General features: G+C 40.7%; 1 protein-coding gene across 12 annotated transcripts in view; it reads left to right on the top strand.

Moving 5' to 3' along the window:
• Nucleotides 1–230: 230 nt before the first annotated feature.
• The window catches only part of CFAP20DC (CFAP20 domain containing), a 154966-nt gene continuing 134670 nt past the window's right edge, over nt 231–20526 (top strand). The window contains exons 1-5 of one of the 12 annotated variants that reach the window (XM_067541323.1): nt 231–298; nt 8344–8431; nt 11149–11238; nt 12679–12772; nt 17567–17639. In XM_067541323.1, the coding sequence (XP_067397424.1) occupies nt 8411–8431; nt 11149–11238; nt 12679–12772; nt 17567–17639 (278 nt within the window). In that variant the 5' untranslated portion in view covers nt 231–298; nt 8344–8410. Of the gene's footprint in view, nt 313–5820; nt 5836–7826; nt 8432–11148; nt 11239–12678; nt 12773–17566; nt 17640–20526 lie in introns of those variants that run through there. The other 11 variants (XM_067541314.1, XM_067541370.1, XM_067541334.1 and 8 more) reach the window with 11 other exon arrangements.

Raw genomic sequence — 20526 nt, 5'->3', positions numbered from 1 at the left:
CGGCCAGGGATGAGGAGAACCGGGCGTGCGCCTCCCGGGGCGGGGGGAAGAGCTGCGGAGCCTGCCTGACCTATCGATAACTCGGCCATCATCATCCCCCTCAGGGCCGCGCGCGCCTCCGCGTCGCCATTTTCAACGGCAGGTCGGGGCGGGGGCACGCGGCGCGAGCCGCATCGAGTCCCGCTCACCGCCGGCGCCGCGCGCGGGGGGCGGGCAGCGGGTGTCCGGGCGCGGGCGCAGCGTGTTGTAACCCCCGCGCTGTCTGTGGCCGTAGAGTCCACCCTGAGTAGTCCTCCAGGTGAGAGCCCGCAGGTGAGGCGCACCCCCCCCCCGCACACTCCCCCAGGTGAGAGCCCGCAGGTGAGGCGCACCCCCCCACGCACACTCCCCCAGGTGAGAGCCCGCAGGTGAGGCGCACCCGCCCCCCCCGCACACTGCCCCAGGTGAGAGCCCGGCAGGTGAGGCGCACCCCCCCCCCCGCACACTCCCCCAGGTGAGAGCCCGCAGGTGAGGCGCACGCCCCCCCGCACACTCCCCCAGGTGAGAGCCCCGCAGGTGAGGCGCACACACTGCCCCAGGTGAGAGCCCGCAGGTGAGGCGCACACCCCCCACGCACACTCCCCCAGGTAAGGCGCACCCCCCCCCCCCCCCCCCCCCCGCACCCCAGGCCACCCTCCCGCAGGTGAGACATTCTCCCCATCCCCCCCACACCCGCAGGTGAGAAAGATTCAGGTGAGATGCTCCCCACATATACATTGCCCCAGGTGAGATGCTCATGCACTCCCCGAGGTGAACCCCTCCCCCCGCAGCTGAGACATTCACCTCCACCACCCCACACACTCCCCCAATGGTCCGTGCAGGTGAGCCTTTCCCAGCCCCTGTATATCCCCCCGGGGAGCTGTTGTGCCATGTTGCAAGTGAGGGCCCCCAAAGCTAGGGGGGGTGGGAATATTAACCACCTCTCAGGCCACACTGTGGTGACACAGCTAGTTCAGCTGTTCTTCAGTATTGCCATGGAAACCTGTGTGCTTTGTCATTGCAAGGGGGTGCTTTTATGGGATGGCAGCCTGTTGCAATTAAGTGTCATTGTGGTGCCTTAAAATGTCATTATTGTGCATCAAATGTCACCCTGTTGAAATGCGTGGTGAGGTGGTCTAAACTGTTTATTCCTTTATGGGGAGGGCGATGTAAATATAAAACATAGCTAGCTGGTAAGTGTTTGTTAATAGCGCAGAGCTGGCCAAACTGTGACTCGTGAGCCGCATGTGGCTCTTTTACAGTTAAAGTGTGGCTCGCGGAGCCCCCTACATCTCTGCCCCATACTCCGCCTACCAGACTGGGGTGGGGAGTTTGGGCTTCTGCCCTGCGGTGGGGTGTTAAGCTAGAGGCTTCTGCCCAGCAGGGAGCATGGGGCATGCCTGCTGGGGCTTCAGCCGTTCAAGAGGGGGGATCTCGGGGTTTCTACCCTGTTGGAGGCGCCCGCTGGGGCTTGGGGCTTTGTCAGGCACGTCCCGTGGGGCAGAAGCCCTGAGCCCCACCACCCTGCCACAGGGCTGAAGCCCCGAGGCCCCAGCGGTCACACCCCGGTTCTCAAACTTCTGAAGATTGTTGTATGTGGCTCAGAGGATCAGTACGTTTGGCCACCCCTGTAATAATGCATACAAATCAAAATGTGGGATAACACCCCCCTCCACTCTAAGAGCTATGATTGAAAGGCACAAATACAATATGTATATGAAATAAACTTGAGCCATAATATTTGGATGAAGATCCAAAATTGTCCCTGCAAATTGGTGTTCAGCTCTGGGTTTTGGTTTGAGCTCCTCTCTAATTCAGTGTGGTACTGTACAATGCTGATAACAGGCAAGGAGTGATGTATGGATGTTGTTAGTTTCTAGCTCCATGCTTATGGAATGCAAGATTTATATGATTCCCAGAAATCATATCAATGATGGGAGTGACAAGCCAACCCCATTATATCCTATTGCCTCTGCCAGGATTATTCTCTGCAGTGTAGTCTTGGTGCTTTATCCTAGTGTTAATGATGAGCCCAGGTTTAGTAGGAACCTTCAATGCTATAAATGTAATCACTGAAATTTGCTGTAGATTTGTACAGTATGGATGACTCCAAACTATTTTGTTCATTAAAATGTTTCATTTGCCAAAAAGTACAGTAACACTCATGAAAAAGCTTGAGTACTTTGTAGAAAAAGAGACTTTCATTTATTTACTGGTATTGGTGTTTGGGTTCATATGTCACTTGTATTGCAAACAATTGTTCTTAGCTTTACCTTATATAAAAATGAAACCTATTTATTTTATCCTGCAGTTTTCTTTAAAGATTTTTTTTTACTTTGTTTTTGTATTGAAATATTGATGGTCTTGATGTGCTATATTAATATAATTCTTTTTACCATCTGTTATGCTAACTTATACTTTGAAAAAAAAATATAGCAATGTGATGGACCTAGTTTTAAATATTCAGTATATAGACTTCATTTGTCTAGAAGATGCTAAAACCCTTCATCTATGATTAACTGCATTCTCTGTTGTGTTCCAGCCTATCATAAATCAGCATTAGCTTTAGGCCTGTGATGCTGAGTTACATGTATTAACAATCTTAGACTTAAGTCTCCCATCACTGCCAAAAGTAGTTATGTGTGTCATTTTTCAACACAAATTAGTATTAGGTACAAATTCACTTTGTAGCATATCCTCAATAAATACTGTTTACTAAATCCTAGAACCTCAGTCTTGCGAACACATGCACATAACTTTTCTCCTGTATATAGCCCTATGGAAGTCAATGGAACTGCTCAGATGAGTCAAGCTAAGCATGTACATAAGTGTTTACAGGATTGAGGCATAAAGCAGTACTCATTAAACAAGTATTGTTTTTTAAATCATGTTTATCTGTGAAAAAATGCAATAAAGTTTCACTTTTACTTTATATGTAAACTGATCCTTCCTCCAGTTAATTTGCCAATGCCCAGTTGTGGAACATAAATTTAGAGGTACACAAGAAAAATAGTTGAGGAGAGCCAATGAGATATGGAATTAATTTCTTGCACATAAATGGTGATAGATCATGAAACTAAGGTTATATAGCAAACATTCTGTTGTAAAGAGTAAATAGTGGGGGGAAATACCATTGGTGCTGAATGGAGGTATATTTGGGTTTAAAATGGAGAGTGGCAGATGAGGTAATGGGGGACACTAGAGTATATTCTGTTACTTTGGAGTGAGTGAGTGGGGCTGTGACAGCAGAGCCACAGAGGGCTCCCCACAGCCACAAGGCTGGTGAGACCTAATCCCTGCAGTCTAAAGATGCGAGTGGGCGAGTCTGTGGTCCAGCAGAGATCTCCAGCCAGGACTGCAAGGAGGAGGATGACAAGTCCCTGGCTGTGGGGGAAGCCGCATATTGCTCAATGACTTCTGCACTATTGATTGTTCAAACTCCTGATTATCCACATAAAATCCGTGTCTCCCATGCTATTCGGATAAATGGGCATTTAGTGTACTTTGTTTTCCATTGTGGGGAGCATTGTGAAGATAATGATTTTAAAAAAAAAAGTCAGTATACAGATCAAGAGCATTGTGAAATAAGTCCTAATGGGGTTTACATGTCTGAAAATGAATACATCTTTCAGTGTGACATCATTGCAGTGTGACATTGCATTCCTGACTGTGAGGCTGCAGATTCTGTATCCCAGTTAGGCAGATGCACGATACTAAAAGTACATGCTGTGCGGCAATAAAATAAGAATTTTGATCCCTGGCTGAAAAATTTACGGCATCCTATAAAGAGATCATAATATACCCATTTATTTGGGGAAGGAAAAAAAAAAAAACGTTAAAAACTGGAGGACTTTAAATTTCAAGGTGATGTAGGCTTTCCCAAAAAAAGAACTCTAGTGTTTCTGGATTTTAAGCACTTTTGTCTGTTCAAAAATTAAGATTTTTTGAGAAGTTGCGGGGTGGGGAACAAGATGCAAATCTCAATTTTCCTATAATGTTATGCTTAAAGCATATATTAAGCTAACTTAAACCATCCCATTAACTGTTGCGTTTCAATCCTTGCAATGCATGAATTTCATGTGCAATTTAGGACTATACTATGGAAACCAGTCTGGAAAAGCCTTATGTTCCACTATTGTTTGCAGTGTAGTTGTATCTGTGACGGTCCCAGGATATTGGAGACTAATGACATTTAGTGCCTCACAGATGCACTGCTTAGTATTATCACAGTAGGTATGCTATAATAATTTGTCATTCATTTTATGTTTAGTATCTCCAATAGCTACCAATCCTCATACAGAAAATAAAATAATTGTATTTTCCATTGTTATCGCAGGTATTCAAAAGATTACAAGTAAGCAATATACTGCATAAGCAAAAATGTATTGCAGTATATTCTGCTGTATATTCATTTTAGAAAAAGCTACTGCATCTGAAGAAGAGAGCTAAGTCTCTCGAAAGCTTATGTCTACAAATATTAAATTTGTTAGTCTTTAAGGTGCCACAGAACTCTCGTCTTTGTGTTCCTTATGTTATAGACCGGAGTTTTTTGTTCGAAGGTGCATAAGAACATATTCATTAATAAGGGTTATGAACAGCAAAAATATTGACAGCAGTCAATGGAAGATATGAGCCTAGAACTGATACTTGAACTTGCAGTTTAGGGCAACTTCCCCCTACATCAAAATGCTTTATTAGGGGCTCTCTGCCTTACATATCTATGTGTAACATTTTCCCTGAAATGCTGGAAGGCACGACAGATCTTCCAAATTACACTTGGCAGGTCTGGGCCTGATTCTTTGAAGCTGCAAGCCTATGTAAAAGGGCTTCGCTGTGGAAACAAACAAACAAAACACAGTAACAACTCATAACCCTTGGGTGATAGAATCCTCAGTCCCAGACTGACAGGGTGCCTGTACATCTGGGTCATGATAATAAGTACATTATAAATACTTACTACAATTGGACATAACCTATGCTATTTCCCTTTCACCACCTGCCCTTCATGTGAATTTTGGCACAGTGGATCACCACATCAGTTGATGTAAGAATTGCTTCAAAGTACTATATTCTTGGTTAAGGAATGATTTGTGGAAATGTTGAACATTCTGGTTTAAAAGCCCTAATTAGTAGCAAAGATGAGATCTGAATAGAAGAAAATAAAAATTAGAGCAATAACATTTTCCAGAAATTGTTGATGTACTGCCAGACTGCTTTATTTATAGAACAAAGAAATAGTATACTACTTTCAAAATTGTAAAAATGACTAATTCATAGTTGTTAATTAAGTTACTTAATATAGTTATTAGATAATGTACCCACTTCTTAAGTAATTATACCTGTTACTCCATGTGTTTCAGTTTCTTTTACTGACAAATAACTTTGGTTGTAACAAAATATGGTGTATAGTATAATACAAGCTATGCATCGGAATTCTAGTAGACAATATTGAATCAATAAAATCAAAATATTAATCAGTCAGTGGTGCGATCATGCTACAGTTATTCTGGTTTGTAAACTTCAAATTTGTCTCCAAAATGTAAAGGTTTAAAAGAAACTAACATTCTTTTTGGCAAATACATATGATAAATCATTTTTAATTTTTAAATGTTTTAAAATTGTAAACAAATGAAATGGTAGTGGAAAAGGTACATGAAAATTACCAAAAAGCAGAATATTGATAAGTAACTAAGAAACATGATCATCTTTCCATAAAAGTGTACTCCTTTTTGTTTTAATTAGAATGACACTCTCTAAGGCCTTGATTCTACAAATGTGTGTGAGTAACTTTAGCCATGGAACAGCTCACGCATAAAGGTATGAAAGATCAGGGCCTACATTTGCCAGTTCACCCAGAGTTATGTACCATTTCATAACATTTAAAAATTTTAAATGCTGTCCAGTTCTGAAAGATGAGTATTTTGGCTAAGCTAGTTCTCAAGATAAACTGTTCTTGTGGTTTGGAGAGATGCTAACCCTCCCTAATTTTCTGTAATCCTTCTGATTTTTACTTATAATAACCAAATTACTAATCCAGGCTTAAATCTACTGATTTTGCAAGTTTGTCCGTGTGTGTGCACACATTATTTTAAAAAAAGAGTGTGTGTCACTTGCCACCACTGGGGTCTGACAAACACAGCAAATAGTGCCACAGCCATGGCGGCATTCTTTTCTACCACCCTGTGGCACATGCACAAGCTGCAGTGAGGGTCTGATAGGAGACAAGTGTCACGAGTGCATGCATTCAGTGCTCTGACCCGCTCTGAATGAAGTTCAGACAGGACCCTCTGCTGGTATGCCAACCCTTCAGGGCACACTGTCTTTAGGGTAAGCCTCCTTGGCTTCATTGCCTCCTTGGGTCTGACCTCAGAGTGTTCAGCACCCTTGCTCCATGCTGTGAGCTCCTAGAACACAGCCTAGAGCAGATCTTGTTAGCATAGTATAGCAAGTAGGAACATTCAGCAAAGCCCATCTCAGGGGGATCCAGAACCCTGGGCTCTCCCCCCTCAGTCCCAAACCAGGAGACTGACCAACTTTCAGCAGTTCCACCCTCAGTCATGCCCAGTTACCTCTCTCTCTTTGTTCTCCAACACCTCCAGCTGGCTTTTGCAAAGAATGGGCTTCAGCCATCAGTTGCCAGGACACAGAGCGTCCAGATATTGTCTGGGCTTAGGGAGCTACTATTTGAGTGCTGGGACGTGGGTGGTGCAAGGGGTTAGGGTGCTAGACGGCAGTCTTACCTGCCTTCTTGGGGGTCTCTGCAAAAATCACACACCCTTATCCTACTCACACAAAACAGTTAGAGCAAACATGCCGCTTGCAGTTTGCTCCTGTCAGATCCTCATTGTGCAGTCTTGAGGGAGGAGAAGCTGAAGGGGCAGGAGGAGGAGAGGAAACACAACAGAAGAGGGAAAAGAGGAGGAGGATCATTTCAGGAAGGAGGTGTGACCTGGGACTGGCCAAGGAAATTAAGAGCCATAGGTAGCATAAGAGGGCAGCTTTCCTGGGGCCAGTCCTCCCCTTCTCCCTGCTTGGAAGTGGAAGATCAGGGATGCAATGAAGGTTGGGGACGAGGGAGCCTAGTCCCTTCTCCCCCATCCATAGATAAAGGGGAGGGGGCAGAGAGAGAGGGACTTCCTGGTTTCTGTGGGGAGGAGGAAGGAGACGGGGGGGAGGGAGGTCCAACCAACCTCCCTAATTCCTCCCTAATTTTCATAAACATCCTTAAACATCTCAGGCAAGGATGGCATCTCTGATGCTAATAGGCATGTTATTTTGGTCCACTAGCACAACAGTTTCAGGATCCAAGGACATACCACTGTGTCCAAAAAAAAATCATCTTAATTCTTTGACCATACTCAATCCCTGCATCTAAGCACAAATAGACATTGCCAAAATATATACATTGTAGGCACAATCCTGCAACAATGCCTCCTGTGAGTTGGTGAGTACCTTCAACTCCTACAAATAGGGCACTTGCCACCCCGTAGGATTGAGTTCTAGTTTAGCCTTTAGGGCTTAAACCTGCAGATAGCGAGCAGCTTTTGAGAAGCACAGAATATTCTCAGTTCCCACGGAAGTCAATTAGAGCAGAAGGCACTCAGCACTTATTGGGAGGTGCTTGGGTATTTGCAGAATCAAGGCTTTAATTCACCATAGTCCTGATTCTCACAAGGTGCAGAGCATCCTTAGTTCTTGTTGGCTTTAGCAGAGCTCCAGATAGGCATTTCAGCCAAGTCATTTAATTTGATACTTACACTAGCCATGCTGAATGCACAGTGATGAAATTTAAAAAAAGGTAACTAGTGGAATAAGTCTCTTCCTCACATCTCTGGTTGAAAATGAAGTTTCCTTTATAGGTATTCCATAAATTTCTGTTTTTCTGTATTAAAGTCAAGGCTCTTGTTTTAATGAACCTTTTCCAGTGAATACTTGGTAGCAGTGAAAATAATATGTATTGAAGATAGGTTTGCCAAGAGTAAATATATACTTTGTGAACATTTTTAAAAGTTAAGGAGATTCTTCTTTCTTAAAAATAAAGGCTCGATATAGAGTGGCCATTTTAACTTAAAGTATATCTGGAAGGTCAGGCTGAATGGTGGTTATGTAAAGAAACATTGCTCAAAGAGACCAGCAGTATTAATCAGTTTTCTGATCTTAATTCCTTTGTGGTATCTTTTTGATGCTGAAGAGTTACAAATTTGCTGTAATGAACAATATTTTAGAATTGTGCTAATTGACTTTTAAAACATGGATTTCTACTTGATTATAGGGAAACTTTTTTTGGTAGAATCATGTTTGACTATAAAATCTCTGTATTTACAGAAATATCTAAGTCTTGAATATTCACTGAGGTGCTGAAATTATTTTGAACTGTGAAATATCTTCAAGAATGTTCAAAAATGAGTATCAGGTAAAGCAGAAATTGCTATTTTTTTTACTTCTTTTCACTTATGTCTTCCAAAGCTGAAAAGCAAACATCCCTGATGTTGAAACCTTCTTAGGTGTTTAATTGGTCAATATTTGCTAACCTTATTTGCAAATATGAGAATAATTAATTTATTTTCCAATAGTATCTGATATAAACACACCCAAGTTGTGTTTTTCAGAAACTTTAGTACCTGTCTGAGTTCTTGATCCTTTAGTCCTTGCATGTGTGAGTAGTTGTATTGACTTCAGGTTACCAATACAGTGGGTTTTGTTTGTTCTCTGTTTCCTCCATCATGAATTCTATGCCATTTTGCATCTTCTCTGGTTTTAGTAACTATAGTCACTGGGGCTAGTCGTGATTAAAAGCTGATAAATTTTGCAGAGGACACACAAACTGAAGGAATGGTAAATAATGAAGACGATAGGTCACTGATACAGAGCAATTTGGATTGCTTGGTAAACTGGGTTCAAGCAAACAATATGTATTATATTATGACAAAATGTAAATGCGTACATATAGAAACAAAGAGTGTAGGCGAGTGGTTCCCAACCTTTTTGGTTCGAGGGCCACAGATACCATTTTTACAACCCTGAAGGGCCACAAGTCTCCGCCAGCAGGCCCCCCATCCACTGCAGCCAGATGGAAGGAGTTCAGCGAGGAGCTTGCCTCCTCACTGATCTCCCATCTTCCTGGCTGCAGCAGGGAAACCACATTCGTCTTGTAGTCCTCTGCGTTCCACCTGGGTCCCTAGGCAGGGGGAAGGAAAATCAGTGCTCCCCTTCCTATGGCTCCAGCAGGGACCCCAACATCTAGGGACCCAGGCAAAGCGCTTTGCTCTCTGCTGGAGATGGAGGAGAAGAGCACTGATCTCCCCTCCCTCTGGCTTCAGCAGGGACCCCAGCGAACTATGGACTTAGGCTGTGCTCCCTTCTACAGCCAGGGGGAGGGGAGCGCTGATCTCCCATCTCCTTGGCTGCAGCAAGGAGCCTGCACCGGTCTTTTGGCCCTGTGGAAACACGCTCCGCCTGGGTCCATAGGCAGCAGTTCCCTTCTGCAGCCAGAAAGAAGGGAGCTGTGGGCCACTTTGAAAGCCCCTGCACGTCACTTTTGGACCCCTGGCCACAGATTGGGAACCACTGGTGTAGGCCATACATACAGAAGAGGGAACTCTATCATGGGAAGCAGTGATTCTGAAAAAGATTGGGTGGGTCATGGTGCATAATCACATAGCCTTTTCAGTACATAGCCTTTTCAGGAGTCTGATTTGTCTTGCATATAAGTTTCACCTCACTTAAAAACTACTTCCTTACAAAATCAGACATAAAAATACAAAAGTGTCACAGCACACTATTACTGAAAAATTGCTGACTTTCTCATTTTTACAATATAATTATAAAATAAATGGTTTGGAATATAAATATTGTACTTGCATTTCAGTGTGATACTTACCGCATAATAGTATATAGAGCAGTATAAACAAGTCATTATCTAAATGAAATTTTAGTTTGTACTGACTTCACTAGTGCTTTTTATGTAGCCTGTTGTAAAATTAGGAAATTTCTAGATGAGTTGACGTTCCCCCTGGAAGACCTTTGCAAACCACCAGGTGTACACGTACCCCTGATTGAGAAACACTTACTTATAGTGTTTGAGCTTCTTGAGTTTATCTCTTTAACTTAACAAAGAGAAAGTGAAGGGGTAACTTGATTACAGTCTATAAGTAACTATATGGGGAATAAATATTTGATAATGGGTTTTCAATCTAGCAGAGAGAGGTATAAAACTACCCAATGGCTGGAAGCTCAAACTAGAGAAATTCAGACTGGAAATATGATGTACATTTTTAACAAAGAGGATCATTAACCATTGCAGCAATTTCCCAAAGGGCATACTGGATTTTCCATCACTGACCATTTTTAAATCAAGATTGGATGTTTTTCTAAAATATATGCTCTAGGAATGTTGAGGGGGCAGGTCTACCACCTCTTATGCAGGACGTCAGAGTAGATGATCATAATGGTCTTCTGGGGCTTGGAATCTATGTATCTCTGAACTGGGCCCTAAAATACTAAACTCCGTGAAAGTGCAAAGGTGGCTTCTTGGAAACCATCAGTAAAGTTCTGTTATGATTCAAGATAAATGAAATATTGAAAAATCAAAAATCCACTGCATTGGCTACATCTATTTACTAGAAATTAAGGTGCCACTGGACTCGCGCTGTTTTGCTAGAAATTAATAGATACTCTTGTGTAATCATTTAGTTGAGCATTATTCAGAAAAACCTTTTAGTCTGAATTGCAGAAATAAAACATGAAAATAATAGCCATTCACTCCTTGTATTTTAAAAAATATTTTTATATGCCATGTCTAAGAATTTGGTGTGTTTTTGTTTGTTGTTTGTTTGTTTTCATGTAAAGAAAGAACAATGGTAAAAACGTATCCTATTTTCTTTACAAAAGACAGTGGTGTTGTAAGCATGGGACTCTGCTGCAGTAAAATCAGACTTTAAAATCAAATATTGATTGTGTAAAAAAATGGTGGTGGTTGTCTGAGGTCACTAATATTTATATTAACCAGTGTTAACCACTGTTTGATGGGGGTTTGCTCTGACCTGCTCAGCTTTGTCAAACGCTACTCAGTGATGAATCTGTGCTAAACCCCTGGCTAGGGTGACGTATCCTTAAACAATTTTATCACAGGGTGGCCCATTTGTTGAAATATTCAGTGCTCAAGGCAAGAATCCAGGAGCAAAATGGAAGATCTTTGGCAGTCCATCAGCAATATGGAAAGTAAGTTTTATGGGGGACTTATAAGACCTGGAGAATAAACCGTGGAAAAATGTACATGAAGCTTAAAATTAGAAGGTAATGAGGGCTTTGACCTGACTATGGAAAAGTTGTCACTTGCAGTTCTGTCACCATGACAGAATAAATGACCACTTAAATTACCACTTTATGCCTGCTTGAAAACTGGATTGGTCACAGCTGTAGTTTTATAGCTTAAATACTTCTAGTGGAACAAAGCTTAAAATAGTTTTGCTATTCTGATAACCATTGGGTCAAGTCTGGGTGAGTGGATCATGAATCACACATATGTCAATATATTTTATTTATAAAATATATAATGAAAAGGCAGAGTTTTACTGAGAATATTATTACTACCATCTTTCTCAATTGTTATAAAATGGTTATTGCTACATATCTCTTGACAGTCTTAAGAACAATCAAATTAACGTTATTTAATAGGTTTTTTTTTTTTTCCAGTCTTAGAATCATAGAACCATAGAGTTAGAAGGGACCGCAAGCATCATCTAATCTAATCCCCTGCCAAGATGCAGGATTTGTTATGTCTAAATGATCCAAGATAGATGGCTATCCAATCTGTTTTGAAAACCTCCAGTGAAGGAGCTTCCATGACCTCCCTAGGCAGTATGTTCCATTGTCCTACTGTTCTTACAGTTAAGAAGTTTTTCCTGAGATTTAATCTAAATCTGCTGTGTAGTTTGAACTCATTACCTCTTGTCCTGCCCTCTGTGACAAGCGAGAACAACTTTTTCTCCATCCTTTTTATGGCAGTCTTTCAAGTATTTGAAGACCACTATCATGTCCCCCCTTAATCTACTCTTTTCCCAACTAAACATACCCAGTTCCTTCAGCCTTTGCTTGTATGGCTTGCATTCCATCCCTTTAATCATCTTTGTCTCTCACTTCTGGATCCTTTCCAGTTTCGCTACATCCTTTCTATACATTGGTGATCAAAAATGGACACAGTACTCCAGCTGAGGCTAACCACGACAGAGTAGAGCAGTACCATCACCTCCTGTGACTTGCATGCTCATGCCTCTGTTAATGCAACCTAAACTTGCATTTGCTTTTTTTGCAACAGCATTGCATTGTTGACTCATTTTGAAGTTGTGATCTACCACAACTTCCAGATCCTTCTCAGCAGTGCTGCTGCCAAGCCAGTTATCACCCATTTTGTATTTGTGCATCTTCTTTTTCTTCTCTAAGTGTAGCACCTTACATTTGCCTTTGTTGAATTTCATTTTGTTGTTGTAATTTTGTAGCCCAATTCTCCAAGTTATCAAATTCCCTTTGAATTTTAGCTCTATCCTTCAAAGTGTTGGCAACCCCCCTGCCTCCCCAGCTTTGTGTCATCGGCATATTTGGTCAAGTCCTAATTAAGAGAACGATAAAAGGTTTATTTTTGTTCACTGTTCCTTTTTGTAGGAATTTGATAAAGAAGTAAAAGGCTTTGTTTTTGTCCTTGAAGGAAGCAGTCAAACAAACAAGATTCAGCTACCAAAAGAAACTAGACAAACTCGTAAGTATAGAGGCATTACACATGGAAGATATTGTTTTGATTATTAATTCAGTACTTCTCTAAAATGTAGCTATCTGCGATATTGTCTCTTACCTTGGGCTCCTCCTCCGTCAGCTTTTCACTTTTCAGCAAGGCAGCTGTTACCAATAAGTAGAAGTTTACAATGCAATATGCAGCTAAACACTTTGGGGCAGATCCTCAGCTGATATAAATTGTCATAGCTTCATTAACTTCAATTTAGTTGTTCCATTCCTGACCCTGTCATAGTTTGACCTTGGACAAATAACTTAGGTTTGATCTGGTCACTGTTGTCAATAAAAGTCTGTCTGTCAGCAGGCATTGAATGGGACCCTTAATCCATCTTTCGTTTTATTCTATAAAATGGTGATATTTACCCACTTTACAGACATGTGAGGCTTAATTGTTTGTAAAGAGTTTTTTGTGTTTGATAAAACATGCTATATAGTCTAATATTGATCATTTCTGATTGCTTTTTACAAACAATTGTTTAGATCCATTACTTTTTTAAAGTTTAATGTTGAAATAACAGTGGGTGAAAAGTTTTTCAACAGAATAAAACTTCAGTTTTGCAAAATTTAAAAATATTCAAGTGATTTTTTCCCCCCTTCCACCTGCTCGGGGACCTTAATAAGCAATATGACAGTCAAATATGTATCTTACCATTTCAAGAGCTAGCATATTAACTTTTCATGCTTGTCTACTATTGTTTTATTTATTCTTCAGGGTGGAATACACCCTTGGTGAAGAGAGGCCATCCAAAGTTCTTTGCAATAGCTAAGTACCTATAGGGACTGTGCTGAGGGTCCATGGGCAGAGCAGCTGCATAAGGGCACATAGAATCATAGAACTAGAAGGGACCTTGAGAGGTCTTCTAGTCCAATCCTCTGCATTCAAGGCAGGACTAAGTGTTATCTAGACCATCCCTGACAGGTATGTGCCTAAAAAATCCCCAGTGATGGAGATTCCACAATCTGCCTAGGCAATTTGTTCCAGTGCTTAACTACCCTGACAGTTAGGAAGTTTTTCCTAATGTCCAACCTCAACCTCCCTTGCTGCAATTTAAGCCCATTGCTTCTTGTCCTGTCCTCAGAAGTTAACAAGAACAATTTTTCTCCCTCCTCCTTGTAACAACTTTTTATGTATTTGAAAACTGTTATCATGTCACCCCTCAGTCTTTTGTTCTCCAGACTAAACAAACCCAGTTTTTTCAATCTTCCCTCATGAGTCATGTTTTCTAGACTTTTCATCATGTTTGTTGCTCTTCTCTGGACTTTCTCCAATTTGTCCACATCTTTCCTGAAATGTGGTGCCAAGAATTGATCACAATACTCCAGTTGAGGCTTTATCAGTGCAGAGTAGAGTGGAAGAATTACTTCTTGTGTCTTGCATACAACACCCCTGCTAATACATCCCAGATGTAATACATGCCTGCTCTTTACACAGAAAGGGTCTCTGTTCCAGCCCTACGTGGTGCAACAAAGAAGACCACAATTGGGAGTAGGCCACAGAACTGCAAACCAAATGGCCCCAGTAACTTATGGAATTGGTGTAAAGTGGTTGGAGCCACTATTCCAGCCTGTTGTGAGTCTGTGCAGCAGCCCTATACCTGACCCTAAGTTGGAGGTGTGGATTTCACCCTTCACCTGCTCCTCTCAGAGCCTAATGTTGGTTCTCGACACTTTGTGATCAGTGTGGATACCAGTGAGACATAGTACGCCCGATTTGCAGATCAATAAGGTTTAATGTGCAAGGTTTTCTATAAATATACTAGTTAGATACAAAGCCTAAAATTAACTACAATATATCATACTCACTAAGCCTGGAGAGCTAAGCAGTCACTCAGAAGGCTGTATACAGGAACGGCTTTCTTCAAGGGCCCTGCCAGGGAGTAAGTGGGTCCTCTGGTCCAACCGGCAGCACCTCCCGTGGAGTCAGGTGTTGATGGAGCGCCCCACTTTGTCTAAGTGGTGACTACTTATACCCTTCCATAAACAACCTTCACCTAATTATCTCTCTCTCATTATCATATATGCTAATTACCTACATTGGGTTTCCACCCTTAACTACATTCCATTCTCACCATAATAATTGGGGTCGTCAAAACAACATCTGGTGATAGGAGGGGCGGAGTAAAACAATGTACCCCAGACGTTCAAGGATAACTTGTTGTTCCCATCACCGTTATCTATGTGCAGCTGCAAGCATACAGTATCTGTATTTTGTCTTATGTGCCATGCTATGCAGAAACTGAGACATCTATACTATTATTCAGTCTCTGCCAACTGAAAGATGTCATGCTACAGGGGTCAGAATAGCCAAGCAAGTAATTGAATGCTATGCTAAGCCTGTAGGGCAGAGGTCAAGCAACTCAAATTGTACTGGGCCTCCAACACCTAACTTCTTGTGTTGGATGTGGATAGAGTGGATTTCACTCTCATTCTTTTTATCCTATATTTAATTTTTTTTATTATGACTCTTGCAGTGAGAGAAGTAGTAGAGCCTGTAAACAAAACCCTTGTAATATTTTAACTGCAAACAGGGTTGTAGATGGTGGCCTTTGTAATGCCATCAGGAAAACACCTGAAAGAAAGTGCTTATTGGCGTCTTTCACCTTTTGAAAACTAATTTGAATTGCATGTGATTCTAATGTGTTCCAGTGCATGGTTTTCAGAAAGCATAAATTTTTGGGGAAGATTTCAGACTTGAATATGGATTGTGTCTTAAAAATTATTAAATTTAAATTGGCAAATTTAATACATTTTCTAATTTAAAAAAAACTGTTTACTGTTTTCTTTTTTGCAAACTTGTGAATGGCCTATACTCTGCACAAGGGTTTCCTACACTTGCTGCAAAGCGCAGTTCTACTCCTAAAGGTGCCTGGTAATGTGTGTTTGGAAGATTGTACCTTCTGTTACAATTGCATAATTCATATATCTACCTGGGTACTAAGATCACCCTCTCACCATATTATCTGAGCATAATATCTCACACCCATTAATGGATTTTATACTTATTATTTGTTCTTTGCTTGTGGGAGTCCCTTCACTTTTGTGATGCTCACACAGCCCACAAAGCCTCCATTAGAATAATTTTAAAATTGTGACGCATACCAGATTAGCAGAAATCGTTTGGTTTCTTCCTGTAAACTAAACAGTGAGTACTAGAAGAACTGTGAACTTATGCTCCATGTCTGCTCCCCCTTAGAATGGTGTGGGATTTTTTTGTAGACTCAGGGTGGATGGTCAGTGGGAGTAGAACTCATCCACAACAGCATGTATCCTGTAGGAGGGAGTAGCCCAGGCAACTGTTCAGAGGCACTGAGCTTTTCCATGAATGTTCTTGGCTTCTGTAGACATCCTGAGATCCATGTTGCTCTTGGAATAATGATGGTTTAGGGTCTAAAACTCCTGCCCATTCAATAAAAGGGACAACTCTCTTCCTCATTAATGAAACCAATAAAAGGAAACTACAAATTTCAACTCATGGATATTTGTACACCCACACCAAGTGTGTGGCTTTTCCTGAATAGGAAAGTATCTTAAAAGATTTTTCTTTTTGCTCCCCAATTAAGCTATATTTCTACTGTTTTAAATGTCAGAGCTAGACCTGCCTCATCAAAGCCTCCTGGATTCTAAGACCAGAGGGGACCACTGTGATCATCTAGTCTGACCTCCTGAATAGCATAGGCCACAGAACTTCCCCACAATAATTCCTAGAGCAGAACTTTTAGAAAAATATTCAATCTTGATTTAAGAATCATCAGTGATGGAGAATCCACCATGACCCTCAGTAAATTCTTCCATTGGTTAATTGCTCTCACTGCTAAAAATTTTCACCCTATTTGTGGTCTGAATTTGTCTAGCTTCACCTTCCAGCCACTGGATCTTGTTATACATTTCTCTGCTAGATTGAAGAGTCCATTGTTAAATATTTGTTCCCCATGTAGCTACTTACAGACTCTGATCAGGTCTCCCCTTAACCTTCTATTTTAAGCTAAATAGATTTAGCTCCTTGAGTCTTTCACTATAAGGCATGTTTTCTAATTCTTTAATCATTCTTGTGGGTCTTTTCTGAAGCCTCTCCTATTTATCAACATCCTTCTTGAATTGTGAACACCAGAACTGGACACAGTATTCCAGCAGCAGTCAAATCAGTGCCAAATATAGAGAGAAAATAACCACTCTGCTCCTGCTCAAGATTCCCCTATTTATTGATCCCAAGACCTCATTAGCTCTTTTGGCTGCAGCATCACCCTGGGAACTCATGTTCAGCTGACTATCTGCCCTGACCGCCAAATCTTTTTCAGAATCACTGCTTCCTAAGATAAAGTTCCCCATCGTGTAAGTATGCCCTCAGTGGCCCACAGTTATCATAATTAGGATTGCATTTATGATTTATTGTTTTTAATTAAATGGTTTAATAAAGTTTAAACTGTCACTACATACTTTTATAATACTCTTGATGTGAATCTATAGGTTTTTTATGGGCTATGCTGTTTATATGCTCTCTGAATGAAGAACTGTAAATAAAAAAAATTGTTCCTTTTATTTTCATAAGGATTTCACCAAAACCACAAATGGGACTTTTAAAAAGGAACATTTTTATTACAGTTTGATTTGGTTTTCTTCAATTTATTTTCTGTTTCATATGTTGTGTGAACCTTTAGAAATGGTATTCCAGCAGTATAGCTATACATCCTTGAAATGCTAAATGGTGAGGTTTGCTTTGTGTGTGTATCCACTGATATATATTTCTTTGTCTCTCCTTTTTTAGTTGGACTGATCCAGCGGTTTCTGGTACTTCAGATTTATGTGCCATTGGGACAAGACTTCTCTACTACATTGCTGTAAGATACACAAACTTCATAGCATATTTTATGTATAGTAGACACTTGATCAGGTGAACCAATACCAACAGCCATTAATTGCATGTGGCAAATTTCGCATTGTAGAGCCATGATTTATGATATCAACATGAAGTAATTAAGCTAATTTGATCGTTATTTGTCAGACACCTTTATTTTCTGATCTTTCCCTGGGAATAGAAAGCAAATTGTGTTTAACAAAACTATAATTGTGACAATACACAGACTAAATGAGATACAGCTTCATGAAAGTACATAGGTGGAAAATATGGGTGCTTGAAATTCCTCTTGAACTGCAGAAGAGAATAAAAAGTAGTAAATATTTAGGTCTCCTCGGGCAGGAAGAAAGAGGAATACTGTTTTGTTTAAAAACATTTGAGAGAATCCAGTCATTGTAATTATTTCTGTACCTAAAGAAGAAAAGAGTGAAGGTTGACTTTGTTCAGCTGCCCATTTAGTGGGGATCAGTATGTTACCCATCTAGCACATTGGTTCTTTTGGATGATGTTTAAAACTTTCCAGGGTTACCTGTTGAATTGTTGCTAGTGAAGCTGAATGGTGAAATTTACAGGTTCACTGAAGTAATAAGATCCTGCCTCAAGTCAAAACCAAAGTGATAATTCATTTTCTTGCCAATAAACCGATTATTTGCCTAGCAAATGGTGAAGTTAAATGAGTTTCTCTTCATGTTGCTTCTTTCAACTCATAGGGTAACTCTACTGCTAATCCACTAATTGAGGGATCACATGCCTGGTTTAAATTGACATTATGCCTGCTTATATCCAAAGCTAACTATGACATGTTGTATTTAGTGAATAATGTCTTGAAAATTGGAAGGGTCTCTATTTTGGTTCACCAGTCTGTTGCTGAGAACTAAAATAAACCAAATGCTGTGTAGGACCAAGACCAAAATTAATCTTTATAGCATAGGCTTGATTTGTAGCAGCAGATGAGCTGAATGCTATTGCCAGAGCTGTACTGTTGTTATCAAAGAGGCTGGTGCACGGAACAAACCTTTGTCTACAACACCGGAAAAATCTATTTACCAAATGGGAAAATACAACATGATTATGAAATTTAATTTACTTTTCTTAGAGGGCAACAGTAAAGAGCTTGTAATGGGGCCTCATACCTTTCAGGTCCTTTGCATTTCCCCATGCTGACCATAACCATATATTCCTGCTACTCCATTTCTTATAAATCAATCTCTTCCTAAACAATTTTTCACCACCCCAAAGAAAAGGGTCTTTCCCTACTGTCTGGTGTTAAGAGATTTAATGGCCCTAGAATAACAAATTTGAAATAAGCCTTGGATGGTCTTGGATAAGCCAGGTCTTGGATGCTTTGTCCTTGGACAATGTTTAAATAAAGGAATTTGGATTTTACCTGCCCACATTAACTGTATAGAAGTAACATAGGTGTTACAGTACAATTGTTACCAGCAAGAATTTAGGGAAGCCCATTTGTTATTACCAAGAGAACTTTAGAGTACACGATTACCCCTAAAAACTACAGTAGTTCGCTCTATTGGAATTTCCAGAGAAACAATCCTCCCTTGAAAGGACACGGATACAGCCCTCTGATCAAAATAGAACACACAAGCTGTGATACTTCGAAAACAGATACCAAGTTTATTTAGAAGTGAATGGTTACATTAAATAGAAAGAGAGAGAAATCAAGCATGACTTGTAACCATATAATAATATATATATTTATCAGAATACAACTATTAGAAGATATACTGTATAAGAAAGACTATAACTAAACACTGTAATACCTTATTACTATAATACTAGACACTATTAATCTAACAATACATTAATTGATCTTACACACCAATACTCAACACTCTATACGTATATTATTACTAACAATCCTTAGCAATCTATCATCCAGCAAGCGTTAGCTAGGTGGTTGCTGGATGGGTAGAGAAGGAGAATCTCACTCAGACCATAAACATCCAACTTTATTGGCACGCAGACTCAGGTGGCTTTACTTACACAATCTTTAAAACATCCCTCTGTTTGTCAGGGAAGGTCCTTCTGTTCTGTCCAACTATTGTCCAATTACTAAGAGAGAACTACCCTCAGGCTCAGACCCAGAGCAGGGACTCAGTTAGCCTGGTTGTCTGTAAACACAGAGGTATCTGTGCAGGATTATTTTAGCCCCAGACACAGGGCGAGGACTCCGTTAGCCTAAGGTGCACCCTTGCTTCAGTGATGCTCAGTGCTGTGTAGGTTGGTCCTGATGTAAAGCTCTTTCCTTTTCTTCCGGTTCTCTCGATTAGCCTTGTCTTCCCCTTCTCTGGTGGTCTCTCTCTCTCCGGGGGATTTCAGCTCTCTACAAAGCTTAGCCTGCTGACAGTTGTCTATATATAGCTGTCAGAATGGGTAGGGGAGGGGTGATGTTAGGAGGGAGTTCATCCAAAGGTCACCCATGCTCAGCCAATCAGCTTGAAGGCCACCTAATTTGCTAATTGAACTGTATCTGCTATGTTAATCAGGTTCCAATGTAAAAAAGCTCTAAACCAATCAATACTTAATATGCTAATTATCCTAGCCTCCTATGATAATTAGCAGGGTTACGCTAGGAGTGAGAACGTTAAGTTGGAAAAGGGGGGGGCTAGGAGCGAGGAGGGAATTAGAAGCGTACAGAGAAGGGAGCCATTTTCTAATTGCCAACGCCAGATTCACTTGTTAATTTTTATCCTAAAGATCCTTTTCCTGAAACTTATCAATATTTCAGATATCACAGAATGTCCAAACACTGATAGGACTCTTTCTTTATCTAATTAATTACTGTTATTTTTGTTAAATTTTAAACCGCTTCTGAGGCTTTTCTGCAACTCCTGTTACTGACTATTCTGCCT

This window comes from Emydura macquarii, unplaced genomic scaffold, assembly GCF_026122565.2.
Source record: "Emydura macquarii macquarii isolate MOO-44397 ecotype Brisbane River unplaced genomic scaffold, CSIRO-AGI_Emac_v2 contig_71, whole genome shotgun sequence".
NCBI classification, from domain to species: domain Eukaryota; kingdom Metazoa; phylum Chordata; order Testudines; family Chelidae; genus Emydura; species Emydura macquarii.
This window is presented reverse-complemented; position numbering and strand designations above follow the sequence as displayed.